The sequence below is a fragment of the Nannospalax galili genome, unplaced genomic scaffold, assembly GCF_000622305.1.
Source record: "Nannospalax galili isolate Female #2095 unplaced genomic scaffold, S.galili_v1.0 scaffold278, whole genome shotgun sequence".
Taxonomy (NCBI): domain Eukaryota; kingdom Metazoa; phylum Chordata; class Mammalia; order Rodentia; family Spalacidae; genus Nannospalax; species Nannospalax galili.
In genome coordinates, this window is record NW_008347536.1 from 5,570,087 (window position 1) to 5,583,429 (window position 13,343).

At 39.8% G+C, this 13,343-nt stretch overlaps 1 protein-coding gene across 13 annotated transcripts in view; it reads left to right on the forward strand.

Moving 5' to 3' along the window:
- Nucleotides 1–13,343, forward strand: part of Dlg2 (discs large MAGUK scaffold protein 2) — a 2,328,307-nt gene that overhangs the window by 1,909,808 nt on the left and 405,156 nt on the right. For all 13 annotated transcript variants that reach the window (XM_008844185.2, XM_029568893.1, XM_008844178.2 and 10 more), the window contains one exon: nucleotides 8,985–9,141. In XM_008844185.2, the coding sequence (XP_008842407.2) occupies nucleotides 8,985–9,141 (157 nt within the window). The remainder of the gene's footprint in view (nucleotides 1–8,984; nucleotides 9,142–13,343) is intronic.

A 13,343-nucleotide genomic window follows, 5' to 3' on the forward strand; every position in this document is an offset into this window, starting at 1 on the left:
TGTTATCCCACAGGCAATGTAGATGTGGTGGGAACGTTAGAAAAGGGAGATGAAGTGGCTATTTCGGGGTTTAGGTTTAGGTGGTTGTTATTTGGTTGGTTGGTTTTGGTTTTCTGAGAGAGGGTATTATGTGTTGGCTTCAAATTTGCTGTGTCACTGAGACTGGCCATAAACACCAAATCTTCTTGTCTCCATTTCCCAAAATGTACCACCATGTCAAGCTTTGATTTTCAGCTTTTAAAAAGTTTCTCTGACAGCAGTGTGGAGCAGAGAATCTAGGGGTAAGAACTATTAGAAGAAGCCTTGTCACAAATTTCTGTTGTCAGATAATGGTTTTGTGTATTCCCTGGCTTTCATAATATTTTCAACTAATATCTCACTATTTCCTCAGTCATGGAATTGAGATCAAATGGCACAGCTACATAGGTTGTATTTTTATTTAACAAGATAGCTATTGTTTCTTTTATATTTTTGTATTTGTACATGGCAGCTAACAACTGTCCATAACTCCAGTTCCAGGGGATCCAATGGCCTCTTCTGTCCACCGCGGGCATTGCACGACACGGGTGCACTTACCCACATGCAGGCAATACATACCTACACATAAAATAAAATAAAAAATAACAAATAAGATATTAAAAAATACAACAGGAAGCAAAACTAAATTAGCATTGTGCATAATACATCTAATTTAATGGGAAATATTTCAGACAAAATATTGTAAAAGAAAAGAAAAAGAAGAGTAACATGTTTTCTTTTGCTTTGGAGATAAAATGATTAGATGGTATGGTTATGGGAATGTGAGCATTCATGACGTCAAGACTTACTTTGTTGCTTCTCTATTTATCTTTTTGATAAATTTAAGCAAAGGAAAATTGAGATGAAATATGTATATTAGATTATCATACTTGATATATGAATAAAGCAAAAACTCCATATATTTCAAAATCAACCTGATTGAAACTAATCTGTAGCTGATTTATGTTTGTGGGAAGAAAATGATTTGATTTGTCTGATTCCTTTTACTAAGGATATTTTATGTAATCTCAGATGTGTAACTAATTCTAACATTGTCTAGAGAAGAGAGCAAAAGGGAATTTCACAAAGTATGCAGGCTAGCTCTCAGCAGTTAAACCCCAGACTTTGTGTTACACAGCTCCTCCCAATCCAGACTTTCTAATCTTTGTATTCACAGTGCACAACAAAGAGTAGGCATTCTAGAGTTGCTTGATAACAGACTGGCCGAATGAATCAAACATTAGATAGATGATAGATAGATAGATAGATGATAGATGATAGATAGATAGATAGATAGATAGATAGATAGATGATGGATCGATGGACGGATGGACAGATGGATGGATTGATGGATCGATGGATTGATCTGGTCTTTTTGAGACAGGGACAGTTTCCAAAATGACTACAGTCCCTGAGCTAAGTAATGAATGAGGAGTCAGGGTTTGAATTTTTTTCCATAGTTAGTACATAATCATTTGTGATAACGGCTAGTGATGGTTCCGAGGCCATCTGAATTCTGGAAGAAGAATGACACAGCAAATTAGAGCCAAATCATTTCAGAATAAAAAATATTTGAGACTTTGTAATTTCTGTGTTCATTTATTTATTTATCACCAGGTGTTTGTTGAATATACCTGTAGATGAATTGGCAGTATCTGGAAATATAAGCACACTATACCCCAGGATATTAAGACCTGCCTGGAAACCACAGAGCCTCACACACAAAACACTTCACAGAAATTCAAGATGTTAGGTTCATGAGACTCAGAGTCCTTGGCCTTAACAATAACATAAAGAAGTGAGGACTGTAGGTCCAAATATTCAGGAATAGGTCATTATAAAGATGATGGATCTTAAGCAGCTCTAATACAAAGAGAAAAAATAACACAGAAGGAAAAAATAAGACAAAAGGAAAGGACATTCTAGAATGGGAGATCTTGAAATGAGAAGGGCAGGAATGGCATTAAATGTGAACCCTTAAAATACAGAGAATTGCCAGAAGTCAAGTCCCATACTGAAGAGAAAAGCATGAGGCAGGTATCAAATATGCCATCAGGCTTCACGTACTGCAGTCTCACTCTGGAAGTCAGTAGTTGGATACACACTAAAGAAACGTGTGGATGGAACTGCACCATGCTTTTCATTTTCTTTTAGTAATTGTCAGTTAAAATGTTGGAAATTTAATATAAAATATAGGTTCTTGGAGTTTTTTTAAACCTGAAAAATGAGGCAATATTGATCAATATTCCTACTTGAAGCCATTGTCCAGAGCTAACTAGATATAGCTCCCTTTAGACGAAATGTGCCACAATCCCTCTTCAGCCTGCTTCACCCACTGTGCTGTTTTCAAGATCCCTGTTGCCTATAATTTTTCCAACCCTGATTAAAATTCTAACAAGGAGGAAAGACATTTGCATAAATAATTAAAATACAAAGTGGAGGTCTAAATCACTATAGGAGTTTGCCCATTCTCTCAATAGCCATTTCCTGAGATCCTGATAGTTGTCAGACCTCTTTCTGTGCTGGTGACCAGCTCCAGTTCACATTCTTCTGTGAAGGATTATGAGCTAGCAACCTCTGTGTGCTGAGATGCTGCACCAGCATTGCATGTACAAAGCACAGTGTTCAGGGAAGAGATGACCTGGGAGGGGAGGGAAGTGACGCATAAAATCAATTTTGAGTAGTCCATGGCCAAGTCACAGAGTTGTGACTCAGCATATCACACTCAGGAAAGCACAGCAAGTTTGATGCAGTTGGAGTCTAGGGTAATTGGAGACAGTTATGCTGACAAGTATGAAAATCAGATTTGCATTGTAATGGAGAGAAAGTATTTGGAAGGTTGAAACTAGAAGCAAGGATACTTCCAAACAAGTGATTGATTATCTTAAGAGTCCTAGCCTGAATTAGAGAAGATAGGGAGGATGATGTAGATATCATGACATTAAAAGAAAGAACCAATGTAAGGCCAGATAATGAAGTGCTGAAGCAATTAAAGTGAACCCTCAAATGTCAATCATTCCAGAAAGTCCATCAGAAATGTAGTATATGTAATACCTTTTAAAATTCATCTCCTCCTCTGGTTTTATTAAGCATACTTTAAGTTAGCTTTATAAAAAGGTTTTATTCCATTCTCCCTAACACTTTACTTATACTAAGGAAATTAGCTCCTAGGAATGCTTATTAGCTATACAAATGTTGACAAGTTGATTTATCTAAGCATCAGTAAAACAGGTTTTAAATCACTTCATGGGATTTTGGTTCTGAAACAAAAAGAAAATACAGGACAGTATTTTTATTTCTTCAGTTCAGTGTAATAGGTTGTTAGTATAAGAAGTTTAAATTAGAAAAAGTAAATCAGTTGAAGTATGCTTACGGCATTTTATTTGCATAACACATTACAGATTTATTTCTTTGTTGTTTCTCATTATTAAAATAAGTATCATAACTCACCTTGATATAAAATTCTATTTTTAAAAAGGTATTGAATCTTACCAATTGCAAAAGTTCCAGATATTTTGGGTTAAATGACTTTCCTAGCTGAGCATAGTGGCACAGGCCTGCAGTGCCCAGAACTTGGAAGGTTTAGGCAAGAGGAATTCAAGGTCATCTTCAACTGCATAGAAAATTCAAGATCAGTCTGGCCTGTATGAGACGCTGCCTAAAGCAAAACAAAAAAAAAATCAAACAAAAAACGTTTGTGCAGGTAGTTTACCACAAATGAAGTCCAGGTAAAATAAATTAAGTCTACTTCATTCAAATAAATACTGTGTATTTTTTTGTACAGAAAAGCAGTAATGCTGTATGTCAAAGTGCAGGAATCACTAACAAAATGTACCCAGATGGGTAACACAAATACGTAAGAGGACAGATATTTTATAGTGATCTTCAAAAGCTGTGTTATTCCTACTTGGAATCACATTGCAAATTATATAAGCAATGCTAACCTTTAATTCCATAGGACTCGTGTTCTTCCCCCCATTTTTATGAAGGTTAAAAACCTTCATAAACTCTAGTCATAAACTCTAATTCCTCTATTTTTTTATAGAAATATATGAGTAATGTTTCCTTTCCTCCTAACTTTTCAGGAACTTTTCAGCATGGTACATCTGACAGCAATTATGTTTTAGAGAATAAGAGGCTGCAGAGTGGGTGTCCCTGGATACAACTCCTGTATTAAATCTCACCCACCTATGGCTCGGGGCCCATTGCAGAAGAGGGGGCAAGAAGATTGTAAGAGCCAGGGTTGGTGTGTGAGCATAAACAAACAGAGACTTTCAAGCCTCTGGGAACTTACTCATATGAACTTGCAACAATGGGGACAGCATGCACCCAGTCAGACTTATGCTGACTCAATCAGACAAAAAACAGCACATAACTGGGGAAACGGGCAGCAGACCCCAACCCTAGCCAAATAGCTATTGGCAACTGAGTCCTGCTGGGTTAGGGAGAGTAGATCTTCTTTAAGGTAGTGATTCTAGATAGACTGAATAGACTTTAGTGGATGAACTTGCACCAAGGGACATCTGGGTACAAATCCCTGACCAAATAGACTTAACATGCATGAAAGTATAAATGAAATGTAGATGAGGGGGCATAGATGAAGAAGGGGGGGGTCTAAACCTGATTAAGATCTATTAAAATAAAAATATATATTAAAATAAAGTATAAATATACATTAAAAATGAATAAAAATATCTATGTAGTCCAACTTTAGTTCATATTTTTTGTTAGATCTGTTTCAAAATGGTTGCAAATATGAGAAAACCCCTGCATTGGGTAGGGATAAGTGAAATAGGAAAAAAATAAATCATCAAGTATAATGTTTAGTACACAGGCAAATATAGGAATCATGGTGGTCCCCTCTCCTCCATCTGTGTATGCTATGAGTACTTGAACATTGTCAGATCTGCCATGGGTCTGTGTGCTTATCCTGGAGCAAGGGGGAGATTTCTGCAACAGCTTTCTCATCAAAGTTCTGTTAACCATTAACTTCAATATATATCCAGACTTGGACTTCTGCTCAAGCCAAAAAAGAATCTCTTCAGTACTCTCTAATCTTCCCTTTTACTTAACAATTGTTTACAGCCTTGAACATAATAAAACCAACAAACAGGAAATCTTCTTTTAAAGTTGGAAAGAAGGCTGACGAATAAGCAGACTGCCCAGAGAAGACGCAACAATGCGTTTCCAGGATTTTTACTTTTTTCTTGTTGGTTAAGACTGGAGAATCCCAAATCCTCCAGTTGCCAACAAGCACAAACAAGCAAGCAAAGCGTTCTGAGTCCAGCCCCTTTGCTCCAGACAAAGGTCTGGGAAAAAAAGATGGTTAACAAGAAAACAGGGAACTTGTTAATGATGTGCTAACCCTACTGAACACCGGAAGAAACACTGCCTCCTCATCCCTGCACTGGCAGTAGGGGTGCCCAGATGAGACTTCTCTATACCCCTTCTCTACTAGACAGCCAGGAGAGAGACAGTTAAAAGCTGGCCCTCCACTGAGCTGATGTCAATAGGCAGAATGAAAACTGGACTTCTAGCCCTGCCCAGTGGCAAGGAGGCAGGAGGAAGAGGGAAGTTGTGGTACTTTTGTGTTGTGGTTTGAATGAGAAATGTCTCCCGTAGGCTCATATATTTGAGCACTTGGTCCCCATCTAGTGGTGCTGTGTGGGGAGGTTATGGAACCACTGAGAGGTGGAGCCTTGCTGAAGGAAGTACATCATGGGAAGTAGGTTTTGAGGGTTTAAACCTTGTCATACTTCCTGTTCTCTCTCCCTGCCTCCCCTCCCTCTCTCCGCTTCCTGTGTGTGGATAAAAATGTAATCCCTCTGCTTCCTGGTTTTACTGCCGTGCCTTCCCCACTACTATGGACTCTATCCCTCTTGACTTGTAAGCTAAAATAAACCCTTTCCTCCTTAAGTTGCTTTTGGTTAAGGTGTTATATCACAGCAACAGAAAAGAAGTTAATATATTCTGAAACCGTGCTGCCAACTGCAGTACTGCCAGCAGGGCCCAGAAGGGACCTGGGCATCTTACACCGTCCATTGGCATGAGGTAGAGGGCACGAAATGTCACTTCTTCCCTGTCTTGTTGGGAGCTGAACTCTTACACCTTCACAGTTACGTGAGTAGGAATGCTTTTCTAGGGAGCTATCACTTAGTATCTGTGCAACCTGGATCTACATATGTGCTTAAATAGATTGACTACCTGCCAAAAATAAGATAATATAGGATCTACACCTTGATATCTAAAATGTCTAAGAATAATAGAAAACCATTGCCCCACCAAACTCCAGGAGATTCAAATGAGAAGACAGTCAACAGTTTCCACTGCTGAGTTAATGCAGGTGCTGGGATTGTCTGACAAGGATTTTGAAGGGGCCACTTTAGCTTAGCCACATTGGCATCCTGGATCTTCCCTAACATCAGAACCCTCACACTCTCGGGTCTCTGTAGTAGCTCCTCCCTCCAGGTGCAGTACCCTTCCTTTGGATACCTACATGACCAGTGTCCTCATCTTTTTAGTCCTTCTTAAATATCCTCAGTGCATGCACCCTAAGCCTAACCCCCACCCCTCAGTGAATGCACCCTAGGCCTATCTCCCACCCCCTCAGTGTATGCACTCTAGGCCTATCTCCCACCCCCTCAGTGCATGTACCCTAGGCCTAACTCCCACCCCCTCAGTGCATGCACCCTAGGCCTAACCCCCTCCCCTCAGTGCATGCACCCTAGGCCTAACTCCCACCCCCTCAGTGCATGCACCCTAGGCCTAACTCCCACCCCCTCAGTGCATGCACTCTAGGCCTAACCCCTTGCATTGCTTTGCTTGCTCTTTTTTCCCCAAATAATTCTAACTCCTAATATATTAGACAATAAATTCACTTATTGGATCTTTTGCTTATTTATGGTCTCTCCTCAGAATGTAATTCTACCAGGACAGGAATAATCATGTAGTTATTGAACATTCTGAGAAGCCTTCTAGAAAAGGCCTTGGTACAGTTGGTGCTTAGCCAGTGTTTGTAGAATACAGTGAATTAAGTGTATGTCAATCTACCTCTGACATTACACCACTGTATAGCATATAAATTACAGTTGAAGTTGTAATGTGCATTTTATACTTTCATAATAAGGTTCAACATAGATATGTCACTTTATGCTTGGAAATGTAAGTGCAAATAAGCTGTCCATATCATTAGTATAAAAATATATTGGTTTTACTACTTGTATTTCATTGAGAGCAGAAAAAATAAATAAACTTCCCTAATTGGAACTCAGATGTTTAGGAGAGATGGGTCTGTGGTAGAAAGGCTCTTTGGTCAAACTTAAGGCTGACAGAACATATTTTTGAAAATTATTGATAAAGTAAATTTAATTAGGAACTGGCAAGATGGTTTGGCAGGTTAAAAAAAAAAAAAAAAAAAAAGCACTTGCTATGCTAACCTGACAACCTGAGGTCAATCCCTGGAACCCATGGTAGAAGGAGGGAACTGACTCCTGAATGCTGTCCTCTGGCCTAGACACACACACACACACACACACACACACACACACACACACATACTGAGTATATGTGCATCTGCACCCACACACATCCATAAATCACACAATAATAATAATAATCTAAAATGTTTTAATTTTATCTTTTGAGACAGGGTCTCCCTATAGCCCAGCTGGCCTGGAACTCACTACATAGACCAGGCTGATATCAGTCTCACAAAGATCTATATGCCTCTGCCTCCCAAGTGATTAAAGGCATGTACCACCATACCCCTCAATAAACTAAAAACTTGTTAATGAAAATTGAATTATGGGATGGAGAAATGTCTTACTCAGTTGGTAAAATGCTTTCCAAGCAAGTATGTGCCCTGAGTTCAATCTCTAGCACCGACATAAAAAACCAGGTGTGATGGTGCATACTTGTAATCTCAGCACTGAGATTGTCTCAGGCAGTGATAAATGAATCTTTGAGGCTCACTAGCCAGCCAGCCTAGACTAATCAGAGATTTCTAGATCCATGAGAAATACAGTCTCAAAAAATAAAGTGGATAGCACATGAGGAATGACTGACCTCTAACCTCCACACACATGCATGTGCATCTGTACACTGCACACATATGAACACATGCACACACATACACAGAAAAATGGATCAGCCTTTAACACAGGTGTGGCTTTTTTCTGGGCATTTCAGTTCACATGCGTTTCCATCTGCTTCAGAATATTTCTACAGGAGTACCCTACCATTGACTGGAAGTGGAAAGGTCAAAACCATCCTCATCCTCATCCTCATCTTCTCAAGCCTGAATCCCATGCCTTCTCTTTTGCCGGTTACTTGGGGACTCTCTTGACTTCTCCAGTGCCAGAGGAGCCACAGGTCCACAGCTTTTCTCTTCAGATGTCTTCCCTCCTCTTTTCGTCATTTTCACGAGTGCTCCTGTCCCCTCTAGCAGTCACTTCCCTTCATACCTAGATTTCTTAGAAATCTAATAGGTTTCCCTGCCTCCCATCACTTCTGCAGTTCTGTCCATCAACTATTTTTATGACCACTTGCTATTCTTTTTCATTTAGGTATTCTTAGTGCCTCGTGGATTCCAATGCATCCCTATTGCCTGCAAGGTTCAATTTGATCTTTTTCCTCTGAAAAGCTTTCCTTCATTTCTTACCTTTTTTTTTTTTTTTTGCTGAATTTACAGCACACAGTACAATGACATATATTTAAAACAAAGGATAAGTGGAAGAAAGGCTGGTTTAAGATGTTTGAAAATCAAGGAATGCCATTGTATGCATCTTGGGTAGTTAGAATGAAAACTCAGATATCTGGACCTTTGCTCGCTGGCAAATGTGTTTTACCATCAGAAGTCATTGTCATTGTAGCAGGCAGCAAATGGCTTGTCTCACATATTCTGTAAAAAACAACAGAATCTGAGAGGGGGTCACCCTGTGAGCTGTGTTCTCCATTTGTTTCTACAGGGAGCCCCGCAAGGTGGTCCTGCACAAAGGCTCCACTGGCCTGGGCTTCAACATTGTGGGCGGGGAAGACGGAGAAGGTATTTTTGTATCCTTCATTCTGGCTGGTGGACCAGCAGACCTGAGTGGGGAGCTCCAGAGAGGAGACCAGATCCTATCGGTGAGTGTTTCTCTTTAATCTTCATTCCTTCTACATCTAGCATCATCCATGCAGAAGTCACTGTAATTGTAAAGGAAAGTGTATCCTGTCTTCAGGAGCACATGCACTTTACATGGTTCATAGGTATTGATGCTTGTACATTGACTTCTCTCAGATGAAGGTGAAGGTGCTAGTGCCTCATTTTAGATCATGGGAGGTATGTCTGCATGCAATGGAATATTGAAAAGTGTGCCTTTTAAATGGTATATTGTTTGCTTTATTAAAATACAATCCTCCCAAATATGTGACAACACTCCTAACCTGCAATTTTATGATACAATTTGGTGCATAAAAGTGTGTGAGAAAATGTGTAAAATGTGTGTCAGTGTGTGCTGAGGGCGGCATCAGCACCATTCACCTAAGCTCAAGAATTCATAATTCTTGAACAGGGTCTGGAAAGACGACTCAGCAGTTAAGAACACTGACTGCTCTTGCAGAGGACCTGAGTTTGATTCCCAGCACCTACATGGCATCTAACATTGTCCATAACTCCACTTCCAGAGGATCCAATGCCCTCTTCTGGCCTCCATGGACATTGCACTACATAGGTGCACTTACACACATAGACAATACACTAATAAATGTAAAATAAAAATGATAAAGTATTTTTTAAAAAGAATTACCAGCAACAACTTACTAAGCACATATTGTTTGCCAAGAATTTTATTAAAAAGTTTAAGATCACTTAACTAAGCTATGATTAATAGAAAAAAAAACGGTAAGTATTTAATTTATATAACTTACTGTGTTTCTATGAATCCCTCACCACAGTGTATATCATAAATATATCCATCATCTCTAGAAACTTCTCCTGGCATATTCTCTCTCTCTCTCTCTCTCTCTCTGTGTGTGTGTGTGTGTGTGTGTGTGTGTGTGTGTGTGTACACATATCTAGCCTAAATAGGGCTGGAGAAATGGCTCAATCAATGTTTATTGTGCAACCATCTGAATTCAAATCCCCAGCACTCACACATAAAGCTGGCCATAGCTCTGCACACCTGTTATCCCAGCCCTGGCAAAGTGGAACCAGGAAGATCTCTAGGGCTTCCTGGCCACCCAGTCTAGCCAATGAGTTATCTCCAGGTTCAGTGACAGACTCTGCCTCAAAAGATAAGGTGGGGAACGCTAAAGGAAGACTTTCAATGTCAACCTGTGACTTACAGATACACTCGAACATATATATAATATATATGCATATGCTTAGACCACACAAAAAATAATTATACAGTACAGTATTGTTAACTGTGTGTACTATTCTGTACAGTAGATTCATCTTGCATAACTATAAAAGTAATTTTCAAATCCCACAATCACCCTGAAATGTGTCCCCCATGTTTATATGAAAAGAATCAGGTTCAACAAGATTAAGTAACTTTGTCAAAATTTACCAAATCAGCACGTACATTGAACTTCCTGTTAATCTACAAAATGAATACATAAAAGTTCAAATGTTTGCTGATTAGAAAGAGTCAGAGTTGGGTTTGCAACATTTGATTTTGGTGCCCAGTCCCACCTGCCCTGCCTTCTCCTCTTCCTTCTCCTTCTTCCTTCCTCCACTTTTCCTTTCCTATTGTTTCCTTTTACTTCCTTAATGTGTTCATGTATCTGTTGACTGTTTTCGTTACGTCAAGCTACCTCCCTGGTGTGGTGGGTCGTTAAATCTGTTCTGAATGTTCATACTCATATTAAAATTTCAGTAATAATGTAAATAGTGGAGAATTACATACGTAAATAGTGGAGAATTACATACAGATCCCAGTTTTTATGGGAGATTATGGTTTGTAACTCAACAAAGTACGCAGCTTGTCATTCCCACTGTTTAGTTACAAAAAGTTGCTTTCATTTTACAGCTATGATTTACAAATGGAATTTTCCAAGTGACCTAATATTTGTCAGCCATTTTCCACCTCTTTAAACAAGAGCAAACATCCCTCCCTCCATTCTATCCCTACCTTTCTCTCTCTCCCCCTCCATTCTATTCCTACCTTTCTCTCTCTCCCCCTACCTTCTATTCCCTTTCTTTCTCTTTCCCCATCTTCTATTCACCCCTCTTTTTCTTTCCTTTTTTTAAAAGAATATTTTTTATTATTCCAAAGGGAGGCAATTTTTAACACATTTTTCCAGAAACAACTTGAAGCGAGTTACATCAAAATATATACAGAATGAAGTCTAAGGGTGGAAAAGTAGGGATAAGAAATCAAAGACTAAAGCTGAGCATGCCACCCCTCTTCTTCATGCCCTGAATCACATACACACATACACAATACCTAGATAGCACACAGTCAGTTGATCTGAGTACAGACAGTACCTCACAGCCTGCATGGATGGTTTTGCATAGTGTATTGCTGTGGTTCTCCCACACATGTAGACCTGTGCCATTTATGAGGTTGCTTGCAGATCATTGGACCCTGAGTGTGAGAGAAGCCATTTAAGGTCCCATGCCAGGACCATCAAAGGGCTGAACTACATCTTTGATACTTAAATGACATGCAAGAAATAAATGGCATCGTGTTTATATGTCTCTTTCTCTACTGTTGGATAAGATCCCTAAAAAGAATTCTCTGTCTTACAGGAGTTTGCATTCTTAATATATAGTATAATGCTTGGCAGATAGAAGTCTCTTGAAAAAAATGTTCATTGAATGAGATGATGTGGATAAATGTGGTGACCCTTGAAGAAGTCATTATAGCCAAAAGACTGACTCTGAAATTCCTTCTAAAACATACTAGTTAGGGACTGGAGAGATGGTTCAGCAGTTGAGAGCATGGACTGCTCTTCCAGGGGACCTGGGTTTGGTTTCCAAAACCCACATGGTGGCTAACTACTGGCTGTAACACCAGTTCCAAGGGATTGATTGGATGCCCTCTCCTGACCTCCTCAGGCATTGCATGACACAGGTGCCCTTACATACATGCAGGCAATACACTCATACACATAAGATAAACACAATAAATAAAATATTTTTGAAACATACTAGTGTATCCTTCTCATTCTAGAGGAAGTCTGCACTGTGGGCAGTCATGCTGCCATCTCACCATAGTCAGCACTTACCCTGTCACAGCCCATTTCCAGACAAGGGCATGTTTACATGCATTAAATTGTGCCCAGCCTCAAGGAGATGCCAAGTGTTGGGATAAGTTACCATTTCTCCTGCTTTCCAGGTTAGGAAAAAAAGGTTCTGAATGGCTGAATGATTTCCCTACAGCTCCATTACTGTCCCTACCCACAGGACAGTCAACGTGGGTACCTGGAGAGAGGAGAAGGGACTGAAAGGGACAAGTGACATGAAGAATGGAGACAAGACAGGCTTTCTGATCAAGTCTCACTTATTGATAGAAAAGGAACAGTTTTTATAGAGAGGGGAAGGGGGAAGTTGGCAGGGATAAATTTATTGAGGCAGAGCAATTCTATTGACAGAACACCATAGTAACATCACAATTCTATAGTAAGGCCACAAATCAATTATAAGGTTACACCTGCATGATTACAAAGTAATACAAAAAGTTTCTTAGGCAGTTCCATGAGAAATGAGGGAGTCTCTCAAGCAGTAAGTGCCCGAGTTAGAACAACATGTTTGTGTGAGGCTTTCAAGTATAGTCATCTGGTTAATCTCAAACCAGGTCAGCCTGGATGTCTGGAAAACAGCTTTGCCAGGAATCAGGTCTTGCTATTTCCTGTGGTGGGGGCCTACGGCTCTCCACAGATGCCCCTTTGTTTTATATTTTAATAAAGAAGGAAAATGAGCCAAAACAATCCCTTAGGGAACCGTGCCTGTCTTAGGTTGGGAGATCCTCTTCTGATGCTTACCCGTCATGGGCTAAAAACAGCTGCTTTGGCTCCCAGCCTGCCTTAGGTTGCTATCAGTGAGATCTCCTCTTACCCATCTTTGGCTATCCGGTTCAGCTCTCAAGGGACGACTGAAGCATGTCATCATGTGGCCTTTCAGGCTCATAGGGCTTTTCCTGATCTTTAAGTGCAAGCCTGAGATAATGTATTTGAATTGGCTTGGCTGTAAGATCATCAATCTGACTTTTAATGAAGGTGTTAACTTTTACCCCAACCTGTGCTCTGTATTGAGGTTAGGCAGAGCCTAAGTCCCCCTCCAAGCAAACAAAAGGACCCTAAGGGACAAACAGTGTACAGCACGGAAGGGCATTATATAA